Raw genomic sequence first — 22,683 nt, 5'->3', positions numbered from 1 at the left:
GCTTGGTAGCTGAAACTAAGACTTCAGTTTCAGTGCCCACCCTGGGGAAGTCTGGTGTAGCGATACTCAGCTGGCCTGAATCCTCCTCCCACTGGCCGAGATCAGGGTATAAAGGGCCCCACATGAAACCCACCTGAGGGCTTAGATTGTGTACCCCAGCCCTTGACCCAAACGCCATCCACTATCCAGAAATTCCAGCCTTCTTCCCCCTCTTCTTCCATTGCCCTGGGATGAGTGCCCGGTGCTCACAGGTCCCAAGGGGCTGGCCTGGGAACTGGTTGTGTTTCTCCCCACAAGGGCTCACCATTCCTGCTGCCCAGCAGCCTGGCTGCCTGCCTAGCTGCTGTGGCCAAGGTGGCCACAGCCTCTGCCCACAGTAGCCTGCGGGCAGAAGCAGGCTCAGGCATGTGAAGGTGGTGGGGTGGGCAGTAGTCTAAGGGTGAGACTCAGCTCCCTGGGGAGGCTAACCTCAGTCTCTGCCCACTGCAGGCTCCTAGGCATTGGGGTGGGGTCATGTCCCAGCCAAGGTAGCTCCCAGTCTCGGGAAGGTAGACATGGATAGCCCAGCCGCCTGTTTCTAGCCCTAGGGACAGGATGGGCCCTCAGCTCCCAACATCTCAATCTACTCTCAGGGCTCCAAGGGAGCTGCTCAAGGTCACAAAGCAAGTTAGTGTGGAGGCTGCATGCTAGTTTTTTCTACTCTGGAGCCTCTGCTCCACACAGTTGGTGCCTCAGGAGAGGCCCCCGGAAAGTGCAGGTGGGGTGAGTAGATTTGAGGGGAGGGCTCATAGTAAGCAAGGGACCTCCCTAGTTGGGGGCAAGCATCTGGGAGGCTCCCTGGAGGAGAACTTTTTGTAGAGGGCCTTGTTAGATGGTCAAGAGTTTGATGGAGTGGTACTCCAGGGGCAAAGCATGACTTGATCAAATGCAGGGATTTTGAGGAGCAGCGTGAAGGGAGGAGATGAGTGGGTTGGCAGGGGTGTCCTGGTGCCCCAGGGCTTCTTATCCCTGGAGGACCTGGGATGGAGGGTGCTGGCTATGCGAGAATGTGAGTATGCAGGCACTTGCTCAAGCTCTGCTGGTCCAACTGGCCCAACCACTTCTCTTCAGGTAGTGCTCACTGCCCCTGCTCTGAGTCCTGCTAAAAGGTATTGGCAAACCCTGGGTGAAGTCTGGATCAGGAGCCTAGGATCCCCCCGCCCCCATCCTGGTCCCAGGGCAAAATTATTAAGGGGTCCTGGGCCCCAGAGTGCTGTCATCTCCTCTAGAAAGCCTGCCCCAATTGTGGCCTCCAACAGAGCAATTTCTTTTTCTTCTTTTTTTTTTTTTTCAACAGAACAATTTCTAAGATATAATCACAGTGTGGAGGGTAGATCTGTCTGGGGAGATTAAATTATCCGAGCAATTATGGGAGATTTTTACTTTCCTCTATGAACGTGTCTTTATTTTCCTTTTTTGCTCTGTTTTTCATCAGAACAGCCAATGTGTGTCGTTCCTTTTCTAGGTTTCTGTGACTCTGCCTCCCCATCCCCCATCCCCCATCCCGCCCCCTGTCCTCACGGGTCTTCTCACAAGCTCCCGGCTAGGGGGGGGCAGGCTGGGGTGCCTTGGACGACCCGTACTCCCGGACGTCGGTTGCGCCATCCATCAAATAAATGGGCGCACTCAGGTCTCCCTCTCCTGGACGGAGCCACCGAGGAGAAGGGGGAGGGGCGGAGGCGCCGGCCGGCGCGGCGACCCAGGTGGCGGGGCCCGCGCGGCCTCCAGGTGGCTGCCGACCGGGAATAGAGCCGTCTCTTTTATAGCCGGGCTGGCGTCACGGGGCGGGGCGGGCCTGCGGCCGGGCTCGGAAAGGCTTCCCTGGGGCGGGGCGGGGCGGGGCGGCCGGGGCCAGGCGGTACCGGAGCACCCAGACGTGCCTGCGGGGGCGCGCGCGGCGGCCTCCGTGGGGATGGGGTGTGTGCCCGAGTCCTCCCGACCCTCCCCACCGCCGGGGCCGTCCTCCTGCACAGGGCCTGTCCCGCATTCCCCACGGGCCGAGCTGCCCGCCGCGGGGGAAACTGAGGCAGGAGCAGGCGAGCAGGCCCGGGTATCAGAGCCTAGTGTGAGACCTAGCAGATCAGAGCAGACGGTGGGGGGGGGGGAGGAGGGGGGTAATGGGAGCGGTGGCGGTGGTGATGGGGAAGAGCTGGGGGCTTCCTTAGATCTCTGTGCCAGGCAGAAACCGAGGTTCGGTTTCTGCCTCTGACAGCCCTGATTTCCATTCACCCCCCCCCCAGACTCCTTTGGGGGCAGAGGAGCCAGAAGGGAGGTGGCACTCAGGCAGCAGGAGCTGTGCCATGGTCAATATAGGACTAAGGCAGGCCAGGGGGGCATTATCTGTGGGAGTCCCAGCAAAGCCCTGTGCCCCGGGGTCTCAGAGAGCACCTTCCCCTTGCCTACCCCAAGTATTTCTCCTTTCACCTAAACACAGATATAGTGAGGACACAACCCGAGGACTATTGGCTGGACCTCACCAACTCTTTGGCAGTTAATACCAACATAGATTGAGTCTCATGCCTAGTACCCACATGAGCTTGGCCTCTCCCACCCTTCCCACCACCCACCAGGCCAGTATTTCCTTGATCATCTCCATTCCACAGATGAGAAAGCTGAGGCACAGTTAAGTCACAGGTCCAGGACAGAGCCAGGATATGAACTTGACCCCTCTAGCCCTTGGCCTGTCACTCTCTTACCATGTGCCACTGCTCCCAAGGCCACTGCACTTACTTGCCCCCTACCCAGTGCCCGAGGCTGAAATCCTTGTTCATGACCATATTAGTGGCCTGAGGTATAGCCACAGGTTTGACCATGTCCCAAGTGCCCTTCCAACCTGTACTATGCCCAGCAGAACCCTCTTGGCTCTGCCATCCCCAGCAACTGCCCAGGCTTAATATCCCTGCTGGCCTGGGCCTCCTGCTCCAGAAACATGAGTGACTCTACCACGGCCAGGTCAGCACTCTGGTGTGATGAGGATGGTGCTGGGAGCCAAGCTTTAGGGACAGGGATGATGATACAGAGAAGCAGAAAGTGAGGGGCAGAGATGCCAGGACAAGGACCAACTTTTGGCAGCGATCAAGGGGTGGGGATCCAGCTAGGTGGGCCCCAGGGACAGAGGAAGGTTCAGGCCTTTTCCAGTTTGCTTGGCTGAGTCCTGGAATTCCTGTGTAGGAGCCTGGGGGCCCCCACGGTTCATGGCCTTTGGGTGGGGTAGGGGCTGCACTGGCCAAGCCAGCCTTCCTCTGGACAAACCCACCAAGGAGCACACAGCACAGAGGAACAGCCCGGGGTGTGTCCTAGGGGTAGGAGTCTGCACACTGCGCACCACTCTCCGGGATGGGCCTACTTCCTTGGCTGCAAACCCAGAGGAAGAAGAAGAGAAAGTATCACTTCTGGGGAGTTGCCAGGGGCCCAGCCCCACTTGGGGATTTACACCCCATGTCATAAGAGGCCATCAAGGGCTCTTCCAAGGCTGACAGCCTGTGACTCAGCAAAGTGACGGTACTTGTGCCCTGGCCAATGCGAGCTGAGGGCTCACCAGGTGTCCACCCTGGCTGAGGTTTCCCACACCTCATCTCACCTAACCCTGACTCAGCCCCTGATATGGGTCTGTCATCAGCCCCGTTCTCAGGTCAGGACTCAAGAGCAGAGAGGTGTGGTCACCTCCCTATGGTCATACAGTTAGCAGATGATACAGTCAGGGCTTCTCCCAGGCCTCAGTAGATGGGGAGCAGGCAGGTTATGGGGGCACAGAGGAAACTCGTGTGGACCCTGCCAGTCGGCCCGGTGTGGACCTCAGGAACAGTTCCACCATGCACAGTGGCTCCAACTGAGCTTGGTCTGGACTCCCCGAACCCCACAAGCTTGTTCCTCCTGGGGCCCCTGGTCACACAGCTTGTCTCTAGAGGGAAGCCCACCTGTATTCATCCTCTGCCATGGTCACAGTATGGCCTACACAGCCTCTCTACCCCTCCCCTCTTTGGGTGCATCACACTTTGCCTTGAGGTTTCCAGGAGAGAAAGATTGAGGGGCCAGTGTGTGCTTGCAGGCTACAAGCTCATGTGTCTGCATGATCCTGAGGGCCCAGAAAGTACATCTTGGCATCTAATTTAAATTTTTCTTGCTGCCATAGCACCAGCCCTACTCTAAAGCCATGGTTCTCAACAAGGTGAGATTTTGCTCCCCTGATCCTCCCCCCCATCCCAAGGACATTTGGCAGTATCTGGAGACATTTTTATCTGTCACAACTTGAGGGAGAGGAGTGCTATTGGCATCTAGTGGGTAGAGAGCAGGTGTGCTGCTAACATCCTGCAAAGCACAGGACAGTCCTCACAACAAGGAATTAGCTGCCCTAAAGGGCAATACTGTTGAGACTGAGAATCCTTGATATAAAACATTGCTTTTGGAGCAGGGCAGCCTTTGGTTTGAATCCTGCCTCCACCATTCACTAGCTGTGTACCCCTGGACAAGTGGCCTCACCTCTCTTTGAGACTCTGCTCTTCACCCAATGTGGCACTAATAGTGGCCCTTACCTCATGGGATCTTGAGGACTGAGTGGATGGAACACACCCAAAACTGGGCACAGGTCCTGGTACTGGGGAGGCTTCATCAATGATAGCCATTATCCTTCCTTTCCATGTTCTAAGGTGAACCTCAGGGTGTGGGAGCAAAGGCCTCGTGGCCAGACCTGGAGAACCCCAAGGGTCCAGCCTAGCACAGCGTGGGCCTACTGTTGATGCTGAGGGAGAGAATGAGTTGACCTTTGTGAACCTGGATGGAGGAGCCAGAAAGGAAACTTGATCCCAGGTGGGCAAAAGTCACATGAAGCTCACCTCCATCACCCTTCTCTCCAGCCCAACCCAAGGGAAGCCATGGGGTGGGGGTGAGATGACCAGCACACAAAACACAGTAATGAATACAGGTCCCTTAGCTCGGGGAAGTGCCATGGATTCACTCACAGCTGGGCATCACGGAGAAGTGGCATGTGAGTAGACACAACCAAGACAGGTAGAGACGTGGGGGTGGGTGGGAAATGGCATCCAGGCCCAGGGAATGGCATGTGCAAAGGGTAAGGCATAAGGCTTATTTCCCAAGCGATATTCCATGTGGCCAGAGGGGTCCAGCTTGGTGGAAAGAGCCTACCCCAATAGGGTATCAGGACTGGGAAGCTGGACATAAGTCCATTTTCCAAACAGGTCTTCCCGCCCAGGTATAGGGTGCCAGGGCCCTCTTTTTCTCTGCGGTGTAAAGAATCACTATATTTACTTACTTAAGAATCATTATTATTTACTCTTTCCAGTCCAGCCCTTCCACCTCTTAAAACAGAGTTTTGGGATCCACATCTCTGCCAGGGCTCTCTATTCCTGGAGGTCTCACTAGACTCCTCCTCCTCCCAATCCACCCACAGTCCTATGACCCACTTGGTCTGGCCCAGTCTCCCCTCCATCTCCCACAACCCAGGGTCCTCCCACCAGCAACTTGCTGCAGCCCCTCTGCCCACCTCCATTCTCTCAGGAGCTGACTCCATTGTAGCAGCTGCCACCACCCGCTGTTTGAGACCAAAGTCCTAGATGGTCTCTACCATGAGCCAGCCCCCTGATCAACTCAGGCCTCCTCAGGAATTGTCCCCTGTTTCCAACAATTAGGCTTCGGCTGGGAAGAGCTGTCTCTCCATTCCTTCTTGGTGTTCTCCCAGGAGGCCTGGAAAACGAAATTTCTTTGGAGTATGGCACCATCGGCTTTGCCCCCCCCCTTTTTTTTGAGGTTTTGGGGCAAGCTAATGGGATCCCAGGGTCTCTCTCCTTCCTCAGACTTTAGGCCCAGAGGGTACCCAGTGAATGAATGGGTAAGTGAATGAATGAGTTATGCCTGACAACCAAGTTTCAAGCGTGGAAAGGAAGCTCAGGCGCCTACTAGGGGCGGTGGGGACCTCTGGAAAGTGAGAGCAGAAGACTGGAGGATCCAGGTAGGGGCTGCTCCCAGAAGCGCTCCACCGGCGAGAGCCTCCCATCCCGGAGTCTTCCCGGTTCGTCGTCTCAGGGGCAGGGCCCGGCCCAGCCCGCCTGGCGGTGGGCACCCGGCCCGGCCGCGTCCGCAGTCCCGCCAACAGGAAGGGAGAGCGAGGCCCGGCGCGGCGGGCCAGCTGGCCGGTGGGGAGTCCCGGGCGTGGGCGCTGCGAGCTGGGGAAGCCCCGCCGGCGCCTGCCGGGCTCGGCGTGCTAGGGGTGGGGAGGGACCCCCGCCCGCGGGCCTCCGCGTCCTCCTCCGTAGAGCGGGGCGCCTTCTGCGGCCGCGGCGCGCTGCGAGGGTGGGCGGGAGCCGCAGCGTGCCGGGGAGGGCCGAGAGCGCGCGCCCGGGAGGCGGGGCCGGGACCCCTCCTCGCGGCGGCGGGGGCGGGGCCTGGCGGGGCGGGGCGGGGCCTGGCGGGGGCGGGGCCGGGGCCGGCACCTGGGTGAGGTCGCGCCGCCCCGCCCCCTCGCACTTCCGTGTGCAGCGGCGCGAGCGAGGGAGGCGGCGGCCCCGGGATCCCCGCAGCGACCCCCGGCATCCGCCCGCCGCGCGGAGGCCCGGACGGGACTCACCGGCCTACGGGCCCGTCCCGGTCGGGCCCGCCCCGACCACCGTCCTTGCGCTCCCGGGAACGGCTCCGGGAACTGGACCCCAGCCGCCGCGACCCCGGGCGCCTGGCGGTGCGCGGGAGGTGAGTGAGGGCCCGGCCCCGAGGTGGGATCGGGCTACCCCTAGGGCGCCCCCCTCCCTTCCCCCCGCCCCCGATCCGGTTCCCGTTCCTGAAACTGAGCAACTGAGCGGTGGCCAGCGCCAGTCCCGTGGCGCCCCGAGCCCGCCGGTGCCGCCGTCCGCCGTCCGTCGGTCTGTCCCTGCCCTCAGCGGCAGCAGCCGAGGCCCCCTCGTCGGTCGGTCCCTAGACCCTCCGCGCGTTCGCCCGTCCGTCTCGGCTCCCCGGGGCCCCGGTCGGTGCATCCGTCCCCACCGCCTCTGTGTCCGCGCGTCCTCCTCTTCCGAGTCCCGCTGGGTCGGTCCGTGGCCCTCCGCGGGCCCCACCCCCACACCTCCCGCCGCCGCTGGATCCCATCCTCCCGGAGCCGCGCCCCCCGCCGACGCCCGTCGCCCCCTGCCGGAGCCGCCGTCTCTCCTGTCCTAGGCGGAGGGGAGGCCAGGCCGCCTGCCCGGCCTCGCCGCCCGCCCCTGGGTCCCTGCCCGGCCCAGCCCGCTCGGCGCCTCCTCCTTGCTCTCTCTTCCTTCAGTCCGGGTGCCTCTCTCCGCATTTCTCTCTCCATCTGTCTCCGGGCTGGGCGTGGCTCTAGTCTCCACCATCCCCCCCCCACTACCGCCCCGCCCGTACTTCCCTCTGAGCCCCCTCCCCTGGTGGCCCCTTCCACGTCCCATCTGTCCCGGCCGCTCCGCAGTCCCAGTCCGGACGCCACCTCCCGCCTCCCCGTGGGGGCCCAGCCAGGTGAGGGCAGGGGGTGGAAGAGGGCCCGGGTCAAGAGGCAGGAGGTGGGCACCGTCAGCGCTGTTCCACTTCTCCGACTCTCCCGTTGGTCCTCTCTGGGACGGGAGAACCCCTGAGCCCTCTGCCACAACTTACACCTGGTCAGGATTTGGTGGAGTGGGGGCATCCCTTTCTGGTCCTGCCCTGTCTGGTTGGACTTGACTCCTTGTGCTGAGTCGCCTGTATCTGGGCATGTAGGTATGTTGTCTGTCTGTGTCTCTATTTGTGTTCTTTGTCCCTGTGCCTGGGACTTACCTCTGTGGTCCCTTTCTACATGATGTGACTTACCTGTGTGTGCGTGTGTATGTCTGGGTGTCCTGAGGCTCCATGTGCCCTTTGCAGCTATGCGTGCACTATGTCTTTATGTCTTGGTGTGTTCTTTGTCACTAGACTCCCCCTGTGTTGGTATGTGTGTGTCTTTGTGTGCCTGTGTGTCCCTTGTGTGTCCGGAGGGTCCTGTATTGCACACTGGTTTGTGTCATGGTGACCCATTGGCCATATACATTTGAGCTGTTGATTTTGGGAGCCAGTGGTGTTAGTGTCAGCCCACCACACTCACATGGGTATCTGTATGAGTGTGGGTATGTATGTACACTCACTTGTGCTTCCTCTCTCACTGCCACTGAGCCGCTGTGACCAGGCTGACCTGGTCACCGAGGGAGAGGGCTGGTCCTTTGAGTTTCCTCGTTCCTTTGAGTTGGGGTGTGGTGGACAGGCCGGTAGAGGGCAGCTCCGTGTGTGTATGTGTGTGTGTGTGTGTGTGTGTGTGTGTCTGCGTGTGTGCGTGTGTGCTACGATATAGAGCTGTTTGGACAGCTGTACCTGGCTATAGGGTGGTGTAAGGGATCTGGTGCGTTCAGAACTGTGGCTGGGATGAGACTGGCGGGGGTGAGTGTGTGACTGGTGGGAAACTCATAGTCTGACTATGAAACTGCCAGTCTGTGTGCTAGGGAGTCACTGTGATTGTGGGGAACTGAGAGTATGGTGCCTGCACGCCGGGGTGACAGTGCTGGGAGGAAAGGTGGGAGCCCTAGTGTGTGTGAGCATGTGGGAAGCTGTGAGCACCTCATGCCCAGCCCTGGTTCCTGGGGAGGCTGGGGAAGGCCTCTGTCTCTCACCTGCCTCTGCTCCCCCGAGGTGAGGGATACCTGGGGGCAAGTCTTTGGGTTTATAGTGTTGTGACCAAGACCTGGAGCTCTGGACCCAGGGAAGACATGGACTCAAATATTTGATGTGCCTCTTATGGACAAGAGACAAGCTAGACTTCTCTAAGGCTGAGTCCCCTTATCTGCAGAACAGAAAAAGTTGCTGTGAGGACTCAGGGTCCTGTGTCAGTGGGCCTCTAGCACAGGCTTGGCCCACAGGCAGAGCTCAGCACGTGCTAAGTCTTATTTGGTGACCACTTACTCCCACCCCAAACAGTATGGTCCCCATTCTCCTGGGAGCTGGGCTATTAAAAGCCCAGAGAGTCCCCAGCGCAGTTTTCTATCTGTGATGTGTCTGTTGCCCCCTCCCATGCCCTTGGCCAGACTGCTTGCAGGAGGGCAGATGCCTGGCAGAGACCCCATCAACCGTGTTCAGCCCACTTGACACCTGCCCGGTCTCAGCAGCACTGACTTAGGAGATAGGGCTGGGGGTGATTTGGAGCTTGGCTATAGGGCGGTGACACGGTTTAGGTGCCTCAGCTAATTGGATTTTAAAATTAGGAATAAAGTACAGACAAGCCTGAGGGTGCCTCATTCCCCAGGGAGTGGTAATGGGGGTCTTCAGCTGGAGGAGGAGCTCCCATCTGGGGAGGGGAATCTTTTGTGGAGGCTTGGCCTGCAGGAAAAGTGCTCATCTTTTGGCCAGGAGAACTGAGACACCTTGCTGCCTTTGCCATTCCTTCCTTCTAGGACTTCTCTGGGTCTCAGTTTTTTTCAGCTGTATAATGGGTACAATATTAATGTGAGAATCACCTGGACTAGAAGGTGCAAAACAAGGATACAAAAGTATCACTATTCATTTGGTACTCCGAAAGTGAGTCGAGCACAGGAGCTGTCATGCCACAACACTGGGGCCCCAGAATGACCTGGGGAGATGTAGTCTCCTCATTTTAAAGATAAAACAAACAGAGGCTCAGACAAGTTGCCCCAGACCACAAAGCAGTGGCCCCCGTTGCCACTAGGTCTGCTAAGGCACAGGACACTCTCTTGCAGACAGGAAGATTAGGAATCACTTTCTTGCTATGTCTGTAGTCTGGAAATGCTCCGAGGGCTGAGACATAGTGATCCAATTCCTAGCATGGAGAGGACACATAGCCAATGCCTTGGACAAGTTGGGCCCAATACCCCATTTCACAAAAGAGAAAGCCAAGTCCAAAGAGGCCAAGGTCTCTGAGCCAGACTGGGCTGACCGATGGGGAGAGCCTGTTTGGCAGCGCCTCCCACCTCAGCTGTTTCCTTTTGTTCCTGCAGGTCTGCCGAACCAGGCCCAGGTGAGGGCTGCGGACCTGCTTCTGGTGGTGGCCGCGGCAGGAGCCAGGACTGAGGGGAAGGGGGAGCCAGGAGCCCCAGGTAAGACTGGATCCGCCTAGACAGATGGACATCTGGACAGTGTGCATGGGGTGGCCTTCTCCCCTTCTGCTGGAAGCAGCAACTGGGCCGGGTAGGGGGGAGGGTCCCACAAAGTCTTCGGGCTGGGTATGGGGCCTGCCTGGGTGTGCCGAGGGGGCAGCAGTTTACCTTGCCTGTGAGGACGCCCTGCCTGGAACGGGCTTCTGGCCTGAGGATGACTATGGCCTTGGAGCTCAGAGGCCTGCCCCCGCCCCGCCCCCCACAGTTTGGGGTGAAGAGTATGGGGGCCCCGCCCCCATACTTTGCTGGTCAGTTAGAAGGAAGATGGTGTAGGTGCCAAGGGTTGAGAGTGAATGTATCAGCTTCCTGTGGCCCTTTGTCTTGGCCTCAGGCTGTCCTCATCATCATCATACAGGGGAACTGAGGTCTGCCCTGGGCCCCACAGTGGGCTGGGTATCAAGCTGAGAATGGAAAGAGCTCCCCTGAGCTCTCTTCCACACCCCAGGTCCCCTCATCTCCCCAGCCTCTCTGGGGTGGAGGAGAGACTCAAAATCTCCCTGCCCAGCTCCCAGATCCTGGAGGATGTGGAATCCTGGGGAAGGCTGTACTCTCTCGGGCCCCTTATAAAACTAGATTCCTTCCTTTGGGGCCAGACTTGCCTCCTTCAGCCCCCATTGCAGTGAAAATAGCCCTGTGAGTTAACCCATTGAGTCTCCAAAGTCCAGTGGACAAGATTCTGGGGGTGCGATGGGGGCGTTGCTGAGGGCACCTGGAACCTAGGGAGTGACAATGGGGAGAGGCAGCAAAGGTGGCCTTTCTTCTGGGAGGCCTCCCTGATCAACCCCCACTCCCCTCCCTACTGGCACTCATCTGGCAGGCACCAACAAGTTTGGGGGGGGGGGTGAATGGACCAGTGGGGGCTGGGCTCTGAGAGCTTAACTCTGGGGTGGGAGGGGAAGCAGGAGGCCAGGGTCCCAGCTCCTGGGATAGGAGTGGGGCTGAATAAGAGCAGGGTCATCACTGGGTCTGCTGTTTATTTAACTTACCACTAAGCCTAGAGGGGAAGGAGGTGCCGTGTCCTTGGCTGGCTGAGGGGCCTCTACTACCCGAGGTCAGGGGCCACCCTCTCCCAGCACTGAGCCTCATTCCCTAAGAAGTCTGACCAGTTGGTCTTGGAGCCTGCCCACTCTCAAAGCTCAAACATCATCCACCCAGCCGGTGCAGACATAGGTATGCTCGAATGACAGAAACTGAGCTGTACCCAGTGCCCGTGCCCGCAAATCCTCGAGTGCCCACACACGCATCGCACATGCACACACACGTCCACAGATTTTCACAGGCACTCACCCACAGGCACGCTCAAACACGCACACAGATGCTCACCCAGTCATTTTGCACACAGAAGCCTGCCCACACACACCACACTGCCCACTGACTTTCCGGGTCAGAAAGGAGGGGGTGGTCTTTGGTCAGGGTCACAACCCAGCCTGCGTCTGGCACTGAGGGTGAGGTTTGAGGTGTGGCTGTGACCACAGGGGCTCCGGGGGGCCGAACCACACTGGGAGGTGGGCTCTGCCCAGGCATTCACCAGCCGGCCAGCTCACCTGGACCAGGCCTCAGGCTGACCAGGACTCCCTGTGGGGGAGTTGGGGATGAGAGGAGGCACCGTGTCAGCTGTGGGCCGGCACCGTTTGTGGCTGCTGCCGCAGGGGAGGAAGTGGGGTGCCTGTGGTCACGGGGCCAAGGTGTGGGAGGGTGGGGGGGTCCAGTCTGTCTCCCTTTAGCATCCATGCCTGGTGGAAGTGGAGTTGCTAGGCTCTGGCAGCTAGAAGGCAAGCATGGTACTTCTCCCAGGGCAGTCTGTGCACTTTCCAAGGCTTGGGCCCAGCGAGAGGCCTGTCCATCCGAGGTGTTTCCGGAGGCTCACTTCCCCTGGGCTGCCCAGGAAGTGGTTTCAGAGTGGGACTGACCAGTGCTCCGTCTGTGGGCTGCCCCGCCCCGGCCTTGCCTGTGAGGGGAGCAGGCCTGGCCAGTGGGGTTAGGCTGACTGACCAGGCTTTCCACTGCCAGAGCTGACCAGGGCTTGACAGAGGCCCAGGCAGAGGGGTCGGGCTGAGGCCACGAAGTCCCCTGCAGCCCCCAGAACCCCAGCTCCTCCTTCCCTCTGAGCTGTATCCTGAGGCTCAGAGCACTGACTCTGGCAGGCACAGTTGCCTTGTGTGAATTGGCATCCGCTGGGTCACGCCTCTGGGATTAGGCAGCTCCGAGCAGCTGTATGAATGAACCTGAGCAAGTGGCTCTGGTGCCTGGTGCCTCATTTTTCTTCTGACAAATGAGACAATGGTAGCATCCATCTTCATGGGCTGGTGCCGGAAACTACAGATAATGTATGCAAAGCAGCTAGCATGTGCCTAGCACTTTATTAGTGTTTAGGGAGTGGAAACTGTAGTTATGTAAAGCACTTAGCGCTCAGTTTGTGGTAACTATCTCAAAAAACAGCAAGTGGTCCTGACGATGGGGTTGTTGTCTGAAGGCCTGGACACCTGGCCAGTGTCACAGGACCGGGTGGCTGCACAGCCGGCCCCTGAGAAGCCAGGTCTCTGGCTCCTCATTCCCCGTCCTGGTGGCTATCCTGCAGGGCAGGGAGTGTTCGCCATGTCCTCTGAGGAGAGGAGCTCTGGGGTGGAGCAGCTGTGCCCACTCAGCAGCCCAGCCCCCTCATTCCCTTTCAAAGGGAGAAAAATAGATCTCATGACAAATGGATGCAGGGAAGAGAAAGGCAGCTGCCTGCTGCCCCCTCAGGCCTCCCCTGGGCCCCTTCTCCCACGATGGTCCCCCACAGGCCGCTGAGCTTGGATATGCTGAGGCTGGTGATGATGGGGTGGGGGGATGGTGAGCCCTCTTGCCAGCCTGCCTACCTATCGGACCCCTGGAGTCAGCCTGTGCACTGGGAACGGGGGTGGATATCTGGAGCTAGAAGTTTCCCCTACACATGTATCTATACATACATCCTTGACACCTGGCAGCTGGTAGCAGGGACATGCCTGTCCTAGGGACACGCAGAAGGTAAGACCGGGAGGAGGAAACCCTTTGCTCTACAGGGCCAAGAGGCTGGGGGCCTTGGGTATTGGTGTGGTGATGACAGTGGTATAGTGGGCAAGGGCCAGGAGGCTGGAGGGCGGGAGACTGGCGAGGCCTGGGCTGGGAGTGTGAGTGAGGGCATCCTGGAGGTTTAGGAGCAAGACCTCAGCAGGCATTAGACAGACCTGGGTTCAAATTCTCACATGATATTTACTGGCTGTGTACTCCTGAGCCAGCAACTGGACTGCTTTGAGCCTCTGTGGCCTCACCTGTGCAACGGATGAATCAGGGAGTTTCCATCTGAGACCTGAATGATAAAGAGCCAGCATGTGTTTCAGGGGACAAGGCAGGAAGACGGAACAAGTGCAGAGGCTCCTAAGCAGGAAGGAACTTGGCCGCTCAGGGAACTGAAAGGGGTCACTGTGGCTGGGGCAGAGGAGAGAGGGGAGGGCAGCGGCTGAGGAGTCAGGGAGGTGATGGGAGCAGGTTGGGTGGGTTGGGCCCAGGAGAGGCATCTGGGCTTATAGGAAAGGAAACGGCGACCACTGCGGACCTGGGCACAGAGTGACAAGATCTGTTTTAGTCCCTGGGGCAGAGGGACTGTGGGGCCAGAGCAGAGGATGGACATCAGGCAGGTGCAGAACCTGGGGAAGGTGATGGGGCAGGACGGGGGACGATGGTGGAGAGAAGAGACGACTTCAGTGTGAACTGCAGGACAGAACTGATAGCGATGCCCTGTGGGGAGGGGGGGCTCCACCCTCTCCTACCTCCATGGTGTCTGGCCAAGCGCTGGCCTTGCTAAGAGATGAGGGGGCGCCTGCTTGGAGAACGCCAGGAGGCCTGCTTCGGATGTGTTTGAGTGCCTCTAGAGCATGATGAGGCGGAGGGCCCGAAGGCAGGCCTGGAGTTCAGGGGTCCTGGGCCCAAAGGAAAGACCTGAGAGTAGAGAGGTAGCTGGCAAGCCTGGGTGGGGGAGGATGGGGTTCGGCGGGCCTCTGGTGGGGAAGTTCAAGAGGTCCTGGGTACGGGGCTGGGATGGCTGTCCCTCGAAGGTCCCTGGCAAGGTGCTCAGGAGGGCAGGCTTGTTGTGGCTGAGCCACTGTTTTCACAACAGCCTCGGAAGCTTTGGATCATGTCACTGGCTTGTTGGGTAAACAGGCACAGTGGAGCGGTTGGGTCAGGCTGCAGGGCCCAGGAGTGGGGGCCAGGCGGGGGTGGGGGAGGTAAGAGGATTACGGGGGCTTCCAGTATCAGGGCTGGCGAAAGCTTAGAGGTCTCAATTGTCAAGACAGGGAGGTGGAGGCCCTAAGGAGAGACAGCAGCCAGCCTAGGGTCTGCTGGGGGTCTCAGGCTGCCTTGGCCCAGCCCAGTCTCTTCCCAGAGCAGCGGTCCAGAGCCAGGCACTGCAGGGCTGCGAGCCTTGAGAGAGCCCCTTTACCCACTGACCCAAGGAAGTTTCGGGGGTACCTACGGTTACAGGACAGCTGGAAATGGGCAGTGGGCAGATGGAGAGAGGGCCAGGTGTGAGGATGGCGGTGCTGATAAGGATGACGATGCCAGGTCTTGCACTCAACACAACCTCCTAGGCAGGGCAAGCTCATTTGCTTTTATGGATGATACCAGAGCACCTTGGCCAAGCTCACAGGGCACCGGGGCAGACCAGGTCTGAACTGGACCCGTCCAGCCCCACCCAGGCCCCCACTCCTAGGTTCCTATGCTCACTGCCTGCCGTGAGATGGCACATCATGGCCCTGCCTTTCTCCCAGCTTCTCCCCACCCTTAGGGTGGGGAGGGGTGATCTGGGCCCTGCTCACCATGTCGGGGCAGACCTTTCCCCAAGCAAAGGTTAATGTCCACAAAGGGGAGAACCATGGGAATCTGGAAGGAGGCCTTTGTGTGTACAGGGGGACAGGCGGAGGAGTGGACCTGGGGCCCACCTCTGTGGAGGCTGGCGGAGAAGCCATTCCCACGCCTGAGCACCTGCCAGCGCCCTCACCCCAGAGGCGGCCAGGTGGCCGTTCCAGGGTTAGAGCTGGAGGGTCCCTCTCTGCCTCCCCCTGGGGCTGCCCCACCAGCTTTGTGGTTTTGGGTGAATTGCTCCATCTCTATCTGTTGGGTGCTGCCCAGTGAGTCTGGAGCTTAATGGAGGTTGTGTGTGGGGTGTCTGGCGGGGCACAGGTGTGAGCCCTCCCCTCCTCCTGTGACCCCTAGCCTTGCCCTCAGCCTCTGCTGTGCCCTCAGACAGGGGGGCGGGGTGGCCTGCCCAGCCGTGTGCCTGACTGGTCTACTCCTTCCCTTGTGCACTTTGGACTTTGCTCTGGGCCAGGAGGGACTTTCTCTGCCTCCCTCACTGGGGAGGCCCAGCCTGCCTGACCCCCAGCTGCCCTTCCCTCCTTAGCCATTATCCCCGGGGCTGGGGTAGAAAAAGCTACACTTGGACCTTTCTGGCGCCAGACCCTAGTCAGACAGGTGTGGGTCCTTCTAGGCTGTTTATCTCTGTGTCGATTTGGAGTAGCTCTGCCCATGTGCACATTGTGCTTGTGGCACTCTGTGTGCACCTGAATCTCTCTGTGCTGGTAAATGCATCAGGGTGTCAATGTCCTGTGTGGTCCGCATGGGCCTGGACATGTGTCAACACGTGAGAGCGGTGAGTTGGGGTGGGGGGTTCCTAGTGTCACTGAGTCATCCTAGGAGTGTGTGTGTGCCTGTGGTTACAACCGTCTGCGTGCATGTCCAACTGCAAGCAGGGTTCCCCATGTGGAACTGTGTGTTTGGGTCGGTGGGTGTGCCCGCATGTGCATACATGTGTGGTTATTCTGTGAGAGGCCCTGATGGACCCCTCACCCTGGCTCCTCACAGAGGCCCCTTGTCTACGGTCCTGCCATGAAGGGGCCTTTGTTCTTCCCTAGGGGGTACCTGGAGCTCTCCTTCTGGCTTCCCCAGTCCTAGGACCAGCTGAGTGACTCAAGGTCTGTGCCTGGTGTGGCCTATGCCCCTAAGATGGCCTATCCTCACCCCTCCCCTACCGTGTGCTGGCAGGAGTGGGTGTGAGCCAGTGACAGCTAGGGTCCCAAGTCCTGCCCTTCAGACTCTCCCTCCCAGCCCCTCTGGCCGGGTGGGTCAGCTGTACCCCTGCACATCTCTCAGATTGAAGCCCATCCTGATACCCACTGTACCCCAGCTTCTCTCACTGCCTAAGCAGCATATTTACATATTTATGTGACTGTCCCCAACAAGCTGTGAGTTCCGAGGCCCCATGTATCTTGCCACTGTGGTGCCTACCAGCTGGGCCTCAGGAGAACTGAGCTGTGTGTGCCTTTGGAACTTACGGCTCCCCATGCCATCGTGTACAGAGTTAGGTCACCGCCAGTGCATGTTTTCTTGGGAAGAGGGCCCACATCCTTCATTGGTTCTCAGGGTGTCGCCACCCTTTTTATAATTGCAAAGGCTTCATTCATGCTGCCCAGGCCTCACCTGTGATTCCACTGAATCCCAGTGGGCAGGGTCAGCCCAGTAGTAGGATTTTTGAATTCAGATATGTGGCCAGGGTTGAAAAGCCTGAGCCAGAAACAGAGACAGTGCCCAGAGAACAGACCTGGGTCCTCAACATGAGCGTTCCAGACAGCTGCACAGGGTTTCTGTGGGAGTACATGAGGTAGGGGAGCAGCTGGCTTCCTGGGGAAGGAGGAGCAATTCTCTAGGGTGGGCCTTTAGAAATGTCTGGAAGGAAATCTAGGAATTACGGAGGACATTCTGGCTGAGGGAATAGTGTATGCAAAAAGAGGGGGCCTAACAGTGAGATAGGAGTTCACAGTAGCCAGAAGTGAGGTCCAAGGTGAAGAGCAGGCCAGGGCTAGACTGAGGTCTGGACTTTCTCCCAGGGCAGTGGGAACCCAGGAGGTTCCATAGGTTGGGGAGGGACCAGGAGTGATAGTAACTGGGAGGTGTCACTGGGAAAAAGGAGGAGAGTCTACTGCAGGTTGGTATGATGTGAGGGAGGGGGCAAGAAGGAGCACAGCTAGAGGATGAGGTGCTAATCCTGGGGAGGAGCAGGTGTCAGGAGCATCCCCTGCTCTGGGACTTGGCCGTGGCCCCGAGACTGTATTTGGTCCTCCCCTTGGATGGGGCTGGGTATAGGGAGGCTGGGGCCCTGGTGGAAGGGCATTAGAAGGACCTTGCTAGCCCCCACCCCCACCCCCCCACCCCCCCACCCCCGCCCCACTCTTCTTGCTGAGCCCATTTCCTGGGTTGTGAAAGCCCTGTGGCCTCCTCTGACTTGCTTCCGTCTGGGAAGACCTTTTGGGGAGGCCAGCCTCCCTGCCAAGCCCAGCCTGCCCTATTGCAGCCCTGCCCCCTCCTACTGCCTTTCACTCTCCTTCCCTCCCCCTCTGGGCCTCTTGTGTCTTCCCTCCTTCATTCATCCTTCAAAGCCCATGTGGGCTGGAACTAACCTCCCACACACACACACACACAAACACACACACTGCCCACCGCCCCAGGCAGGGTCTGTATCCCTAGGAGAGCCTGGGCTGACACTGCCTCCACTTTGCTGCCACTACCACCCAGCCTAGACTGCCAGCAGGCGGTGCCTTCCATGGGCAGGTATGTGTGAGAAGGGGTTGCACAAGACAGATGCATCTTCTCCCCCCCGCCCCCAGGGGGGCTATTCATGGAGGAGCAGACCCAGCAGGTGCCTCAGCTTCGCTTGACCTCAGCCCGTCCCCTCTTATTTTTCTGGCTGACTTTCTGAGGGAGCCTCCCTCCATATTTGCACACATTCCCCCAGAGCCTGGCCAAGTCTCTCAGGGCCCCATGTTGCTCCTCTGTCCCACCCTGTGGTGCAGAATCCAAAGCCAGGGAAGGGCTGGGGTAGAGGGGACCAGGTCGGCTCTGGGAGCTGGGGACTCTCACTGCAGGATCTTGCTCTCGGTTTCCCCCACACACAAAGGGGAGATGGACATGTTAGTCTCTAAAGGACCATCTCTTAGATACATTTTCGCTCGATGGGTTTTGTTTTTCACTGTTAACAAAACTGCTATCAAACGAGTTACATGTGATTGCTGTAGAAAAATTAGAAAATGCATTCCTGTTCCTGATGGCACCCCTCTGGCTATGTCTCCCACCCCACCCCCTTTGCTGGAACACATTCACATGCATATATGTGGATACCCAATGTGCATACTTGTCCTCTGCGCACCAGGAGCTCCAACCAGGGCGGTTACTCTGGTCACCTCAAGGTTGGCCATGTCCAACCTGCCCTGGGCTGGCTGGGAACAGGTTTCCGTTGCCCTGGAAGAGGTGACCTGCTTACTCTGGTCTGGCCCAGCACTACCTTTCCTTATCTCTGGGTGGCTGATCCAGGGCAGCGTGGGCAGCAGAGGCAGTGGGCCCTCATGCCCTGAGACTGGAATCTAGGTATGGCCAAGACTTCCCCAGGTTTTGAGCAGCAGAGGCTGGCCCAAGGGGTTGGGACAGTTTGGAAGGTAGCCATTCAGGGTCTGTACCATTCTTATACAGAGGAGGAGGTCTGCAAGGTCAGGCCTAGGATCATCCCAGAGGGGTTGGGTGAATAGACTGTGATTGAACACAGGGCACCAGTCTCCTGGTCCCTATACCCTTCTCCTTGGTTCCTCTGTCCTCAGTGTGTTTGTGTGTGTTGCTCCTGGCATGTTGATCTGCCTCCACTTTTGCTCCCTCTTTCCCTTCATCAATTCTTCCTGACGTGGCATACTGGAATATACCAGAAAGAACATCGGCTGCAGCATCAGGCAGGCCTGGATTCAAATCCTTGCTGTGTGACCTTGGGCAAGTCACTTATCTTCTCTGAACCTGTTTATTCATCAGCAAAATACCCACTTCCAGAACAAGCACAGGGATGAAGTGAGCTAATGCCATTTACAAGGTTAATCTGGTATGTGGTGGTCTCAGGGAAGGATGATCCTTCTTATAAGTGGGGGTGCTGAGACTCCTCACCCACCTCCCCGGCCTGATCATCTGACTCTGGTGCTCCCTGCTTCATACGGCTGCCTCTGCTGTGGGCTTGAGGAGCAGGAGAGGAGAGATTAAGAGCCTAATGCTGGCTGGGACGGGGCTGGCTGGCCTCAGAGGGCACCCAGAAGCTGGTCCCCAGGGAGGCCTGCATGAAGTCTGCCCTTGCCACCTCTGTGGCCCTGCAGAGCAGTGTGAGGCTGAGCCATGCCTTCCTTTGGGGCCTGTGGGCCTGGGCCTATTTGCATGGGGGCTATAAATAATTGGCACACCTTGCTTTTGTGCCAGTTACTTCACTCCCTGGTTTCCCCACCAGTGTTGAGACTCTGCGAGGTAGATGGGCAATGCCGGTTCCACTGTGCAGGGGGGATTTGGTGCGCCGGGCTCATGACTGTCTCAGGGTCACATGGTGACAGAAGAATAGTGTCTGTCTCCCTCCGGGGTCTGGGCAGTGTGGTTGGGGTGGAGGGGCCCACGCTCTAGTTTTGGTCTAGAAAGTTGGGGCTGGGTGCCCTAACCCTAGGGTGACTGCCGAGGAGCCCCAAGGCAGCCCACGGAACCCGTGATCCCCCTCCTCATGGTACTGCGGCCTGGTTGTACAGGTTTGGGGCCAGAGCTGGGGCTTGCTGTGGTTGTGGTTTCCCTCCAGTGGCTTCTAACCGAGCAGCAGCGGCTCTGATCCCTGAAAGCTGGAGGGCTGGTCTGATCGGCAGCCTGCAAGGCTGGGCTCTGCCTCACAGTCGCTGGGCTTATCAGGTTCTGTGTCCTCCATGTAGCCCTGGGGTGGTCCTCATAGATGGCTCTTGCTGGGCGCCCTAGAAGTGGGAGGGGTCATGGAGCCTAGGGGCCATCTGTACTGGGCCCCAGGGGGAGGCTGAGGGGAGGTGGCTTGCCCACTTGCCCAAAATGACCAGGTCGTTTTGGCGCCTGGGTTCCCCTGACGTCCTCTCTCCCAGGAACCCAGGCCCCTGCAGCACAGACTATCACTCCTTCTCCCCTGCCTTCCTGCCCACACAGCCCTCATCTTCTGAGATCCTCAGAAAGCCCATCAGTGCCCCCCTCCCGGGTCTCAAGGTTATCCTGTTGGGAAGCACGAGGCCCAGCCATGTCTACTGGGGTCAGGTCCTGAGATTGTGGATGCAGACTTGTGGCAAGTGTGTGCTATGCGGGGGCCCTGCTGATCCTTCTAGATGCGCCAGGGAGAACTCGTGTGTACTCCCCACCTTAGGCTCCCAGGCCCAGCAGGGTGGTAGGAGGGACACGATGAGAGTTTGGGACACTTACCCAGACTCCCACATGCAGCCAGCCAGCCAGACCCCCATAGCTTGCTCTTCTCTCCCACATTAGCTCAGCACCCACCCTGTGCTACCTACTCACACACACACCTTCATACACACCAACGCACACACTTACACATGCTCTGGCTCAGGGAGGAGCCAGCTGCCACCCACAGCTGGCTTCTCCTCCCTGTCTACCAAGAGGTCATGGTGGCTGGCTTGGCTAGTCTCTGGCTGAAGGCTTTGGGACCTGGGCTCAGATGTGAGCATACATACCCATTCTCACTCCCTCTGAGGAGGAGCCAAGCCTGGGCAGGAGACATGGTGGGTTCTGCTTGGCCTGGCTCCTCCCCTCTCCTCTGGCTTCAGGCCACAAAGGACTGGTGGGGCCCCTGGGCTGGGCTGCAGGCTGAGGTCAGTGTTTCCTGTGAGCTCATCTGGGCTAGGAACTCTCTCGACAGAGCCGGCTGTTACTCTGGCTGCCTGGGGACCCATCCCAGGGGTGGGGTGGGGAGGGGGGCTGCTACATGTACACATATATGTGTGTGGGGCTGTGAGGTGCATGTCTGACACCGCCGCCGTGCTGGCTTATGTTCAGGAAGGAGTGAGTACATACCCCTGTGCACGTGCGTTGAGCGCAAGGAATGACAACCTGAAAGGCTCTCAGGGTCACATCCTCTAGTGAGACTTGACCCGAGGAACAGCAAGGAACAGGGGAATGTAGGGCCGACCTGTGTGGTTTAAAAAACAAAGTCAGTGTATGGTCAACATAAAAGTTTTATGTTTGGAAAAAGTTAGTTTGAAGGTGCAGGCAACCTCTGTAGGTGAGAGGCACCTGAACCCAAGGGGCTCGGATTCAGAAGGTCAGGGATGCAGGTCGGTGGTCCCTGAATGGAGTGGATGCTTAATTAGTGCAATCTCAGCTTTAGGTTCTGGCTCAGGCTCAGGGTTTCTGTTTCTCAGTCAGAAAAGTGGAGGTGGTCATCTTGGCCCTGTTTGCTTGGGGAGTTAGGAGCAAAAAGCATACTTTGCAAACCAAGAAGAGCTGCAAGGAGCAGGGTGCAGGGAGGCGGGGGTACTGTCCTGCCCCTCTTGGCCAGCACGGACTAGGTACTCAGCCCGTAGGAGGCACCCAGCGTGGGGTGTTAAAGGAGGCCTTAAAGGATCCCCAAATAAGTGAGTCACATGCCTCCAGGGCCCAGGTAGGTTTTGGAGAGGAGTGAAGAGGGGGCCCCTGGCCTGGCATAGACTGGCAGGTACTCAACAAAGGAGGTAGTACCAGCCAGCTACTACCCAGTGGGCTTGATGTCACATTCAGCAGTTTCACCAGAGATGCCACAAATCCAGACTTTCGTAGAATTTCTCAGGTTTAACAGTGGCAGCTAGAACTAGTGTCTCGTCAGCACATCATGTGGGCCAAATTCAATGTGGTGAGAGCCCCCGGGGGCACCCGAGCACCTCCCAGGGCTGTTCCTCACTGCCCAGCTTCACCTCTGCTGTCTATACAGCCCCACTGCAGGCCCTGACATGGCCCCGTTCCTGCGCATCGCCTTCACCTCCTATGAGCTGGGCTCCCTGCAGGCCGCCGATGAGGCCAGCCAGCCCTTCTGTGCCGTGAAGATGAAGGAGGCACTCAGCACAGGTAGGACTGGGATCAGGGCCCAGGGGGAGGCCTGGAGGACCTGTGCCTTGTTCCCTTAGAACTTCTGAGGGATCTTTCTCTTCCTCATGCTCATCTCCCTGCCCAGCCCAGCTGTGGATGCAGGACCGTAGAGGCCACCGAGTATGCATAGGGCCTCTAGCACTTACTACACGGAGCCATCACCAGGGGTGGGCGTGGGGGAATGGGTTTCTGGCTCCTCCCCCATTGGTGGTTTCTCCCAACAATTTCCTCATGTCAGACCCTGTGCTGGGCATTGAGGACACTGCCATGCTCCAGGGCTGACTTGGCCCTGTCCTCATGGGGCTCACGGTGAGATGTGGGAGCCAGACAATGAGTCCTGTGATAGGGAAGCCCATAGGAGGCACTGTCCCAGGCTGAGGTCTAGGAGGTCTTCCTGGAAGAGGCAAATATCTCACACCATTCCTTCTTGCTATTGCCCTCACCTGCTGAATCCCTGGCTCATCCCTTAGGTCTTAGCTGAGCTGTCTCTTCTTCCAGGAAGCATTCCCTGACCCTTAGCCTGGGACATACCACCTGTCCATGATCCAGACCAGGTCTAGAACCCTGG

At 58.6% G+C, this 22,683-nt stretch overlaps 1 protein-coding gene across 2 annotated transcripts in view; it reads left to right on the top strand.

The window, feature by feature from the left end:
- The first annotated feature begins 6,519 nt into the window (after positions 1–6,519).
- The window catches only part of PRKCD (protein kinase C delta), a 29,103-nt gene continuing 12,939 nt past the window's right edge, over positions 6,520–22,683 (top strand). For both annotated transcript variants that reach the window (XM_055344534.1, XM_055344533.1), the window contains exons 1-3: positions 6,520–6,738; positions 10,008–10,106; positions 21,961–22,094. In XM_055344534.1, the coding sequence (XP_055200509.1) occupies positions 21,980–22,094 (115 nt within the window). In that variant the 5' untranslated portion in view covers positions 6,520–6,738; positions 10,008–10,106; positions 21,961–21,979. The remainder of the gene's footprint in view (positions 6,739–10,007; positions 10,107–21,960; positions 22,095–22,683) is intronic.

Source organism: Nyctereutes procyonoides, unplaced genomic scaffold (assembly GCF_905146905.1).
Source record: "Nyctereutes procyonoides isolate TBG_1078 unplaced genomic scaffold, NYPRO_anot_genome, whole genome shotgun sequence".
In the NCBI taxonomy this organism is placed as follows: Eukaryota; Metazoa; Chordata; class Mammalia; order Carnivora; family Canidae; genus Nyctereutes; species Nyctereutes procyonoides.
Note: the sequence above shows the minus strand (reverse complement) of the source record. Positions and strands in the feature narration are given on the sequence as shown.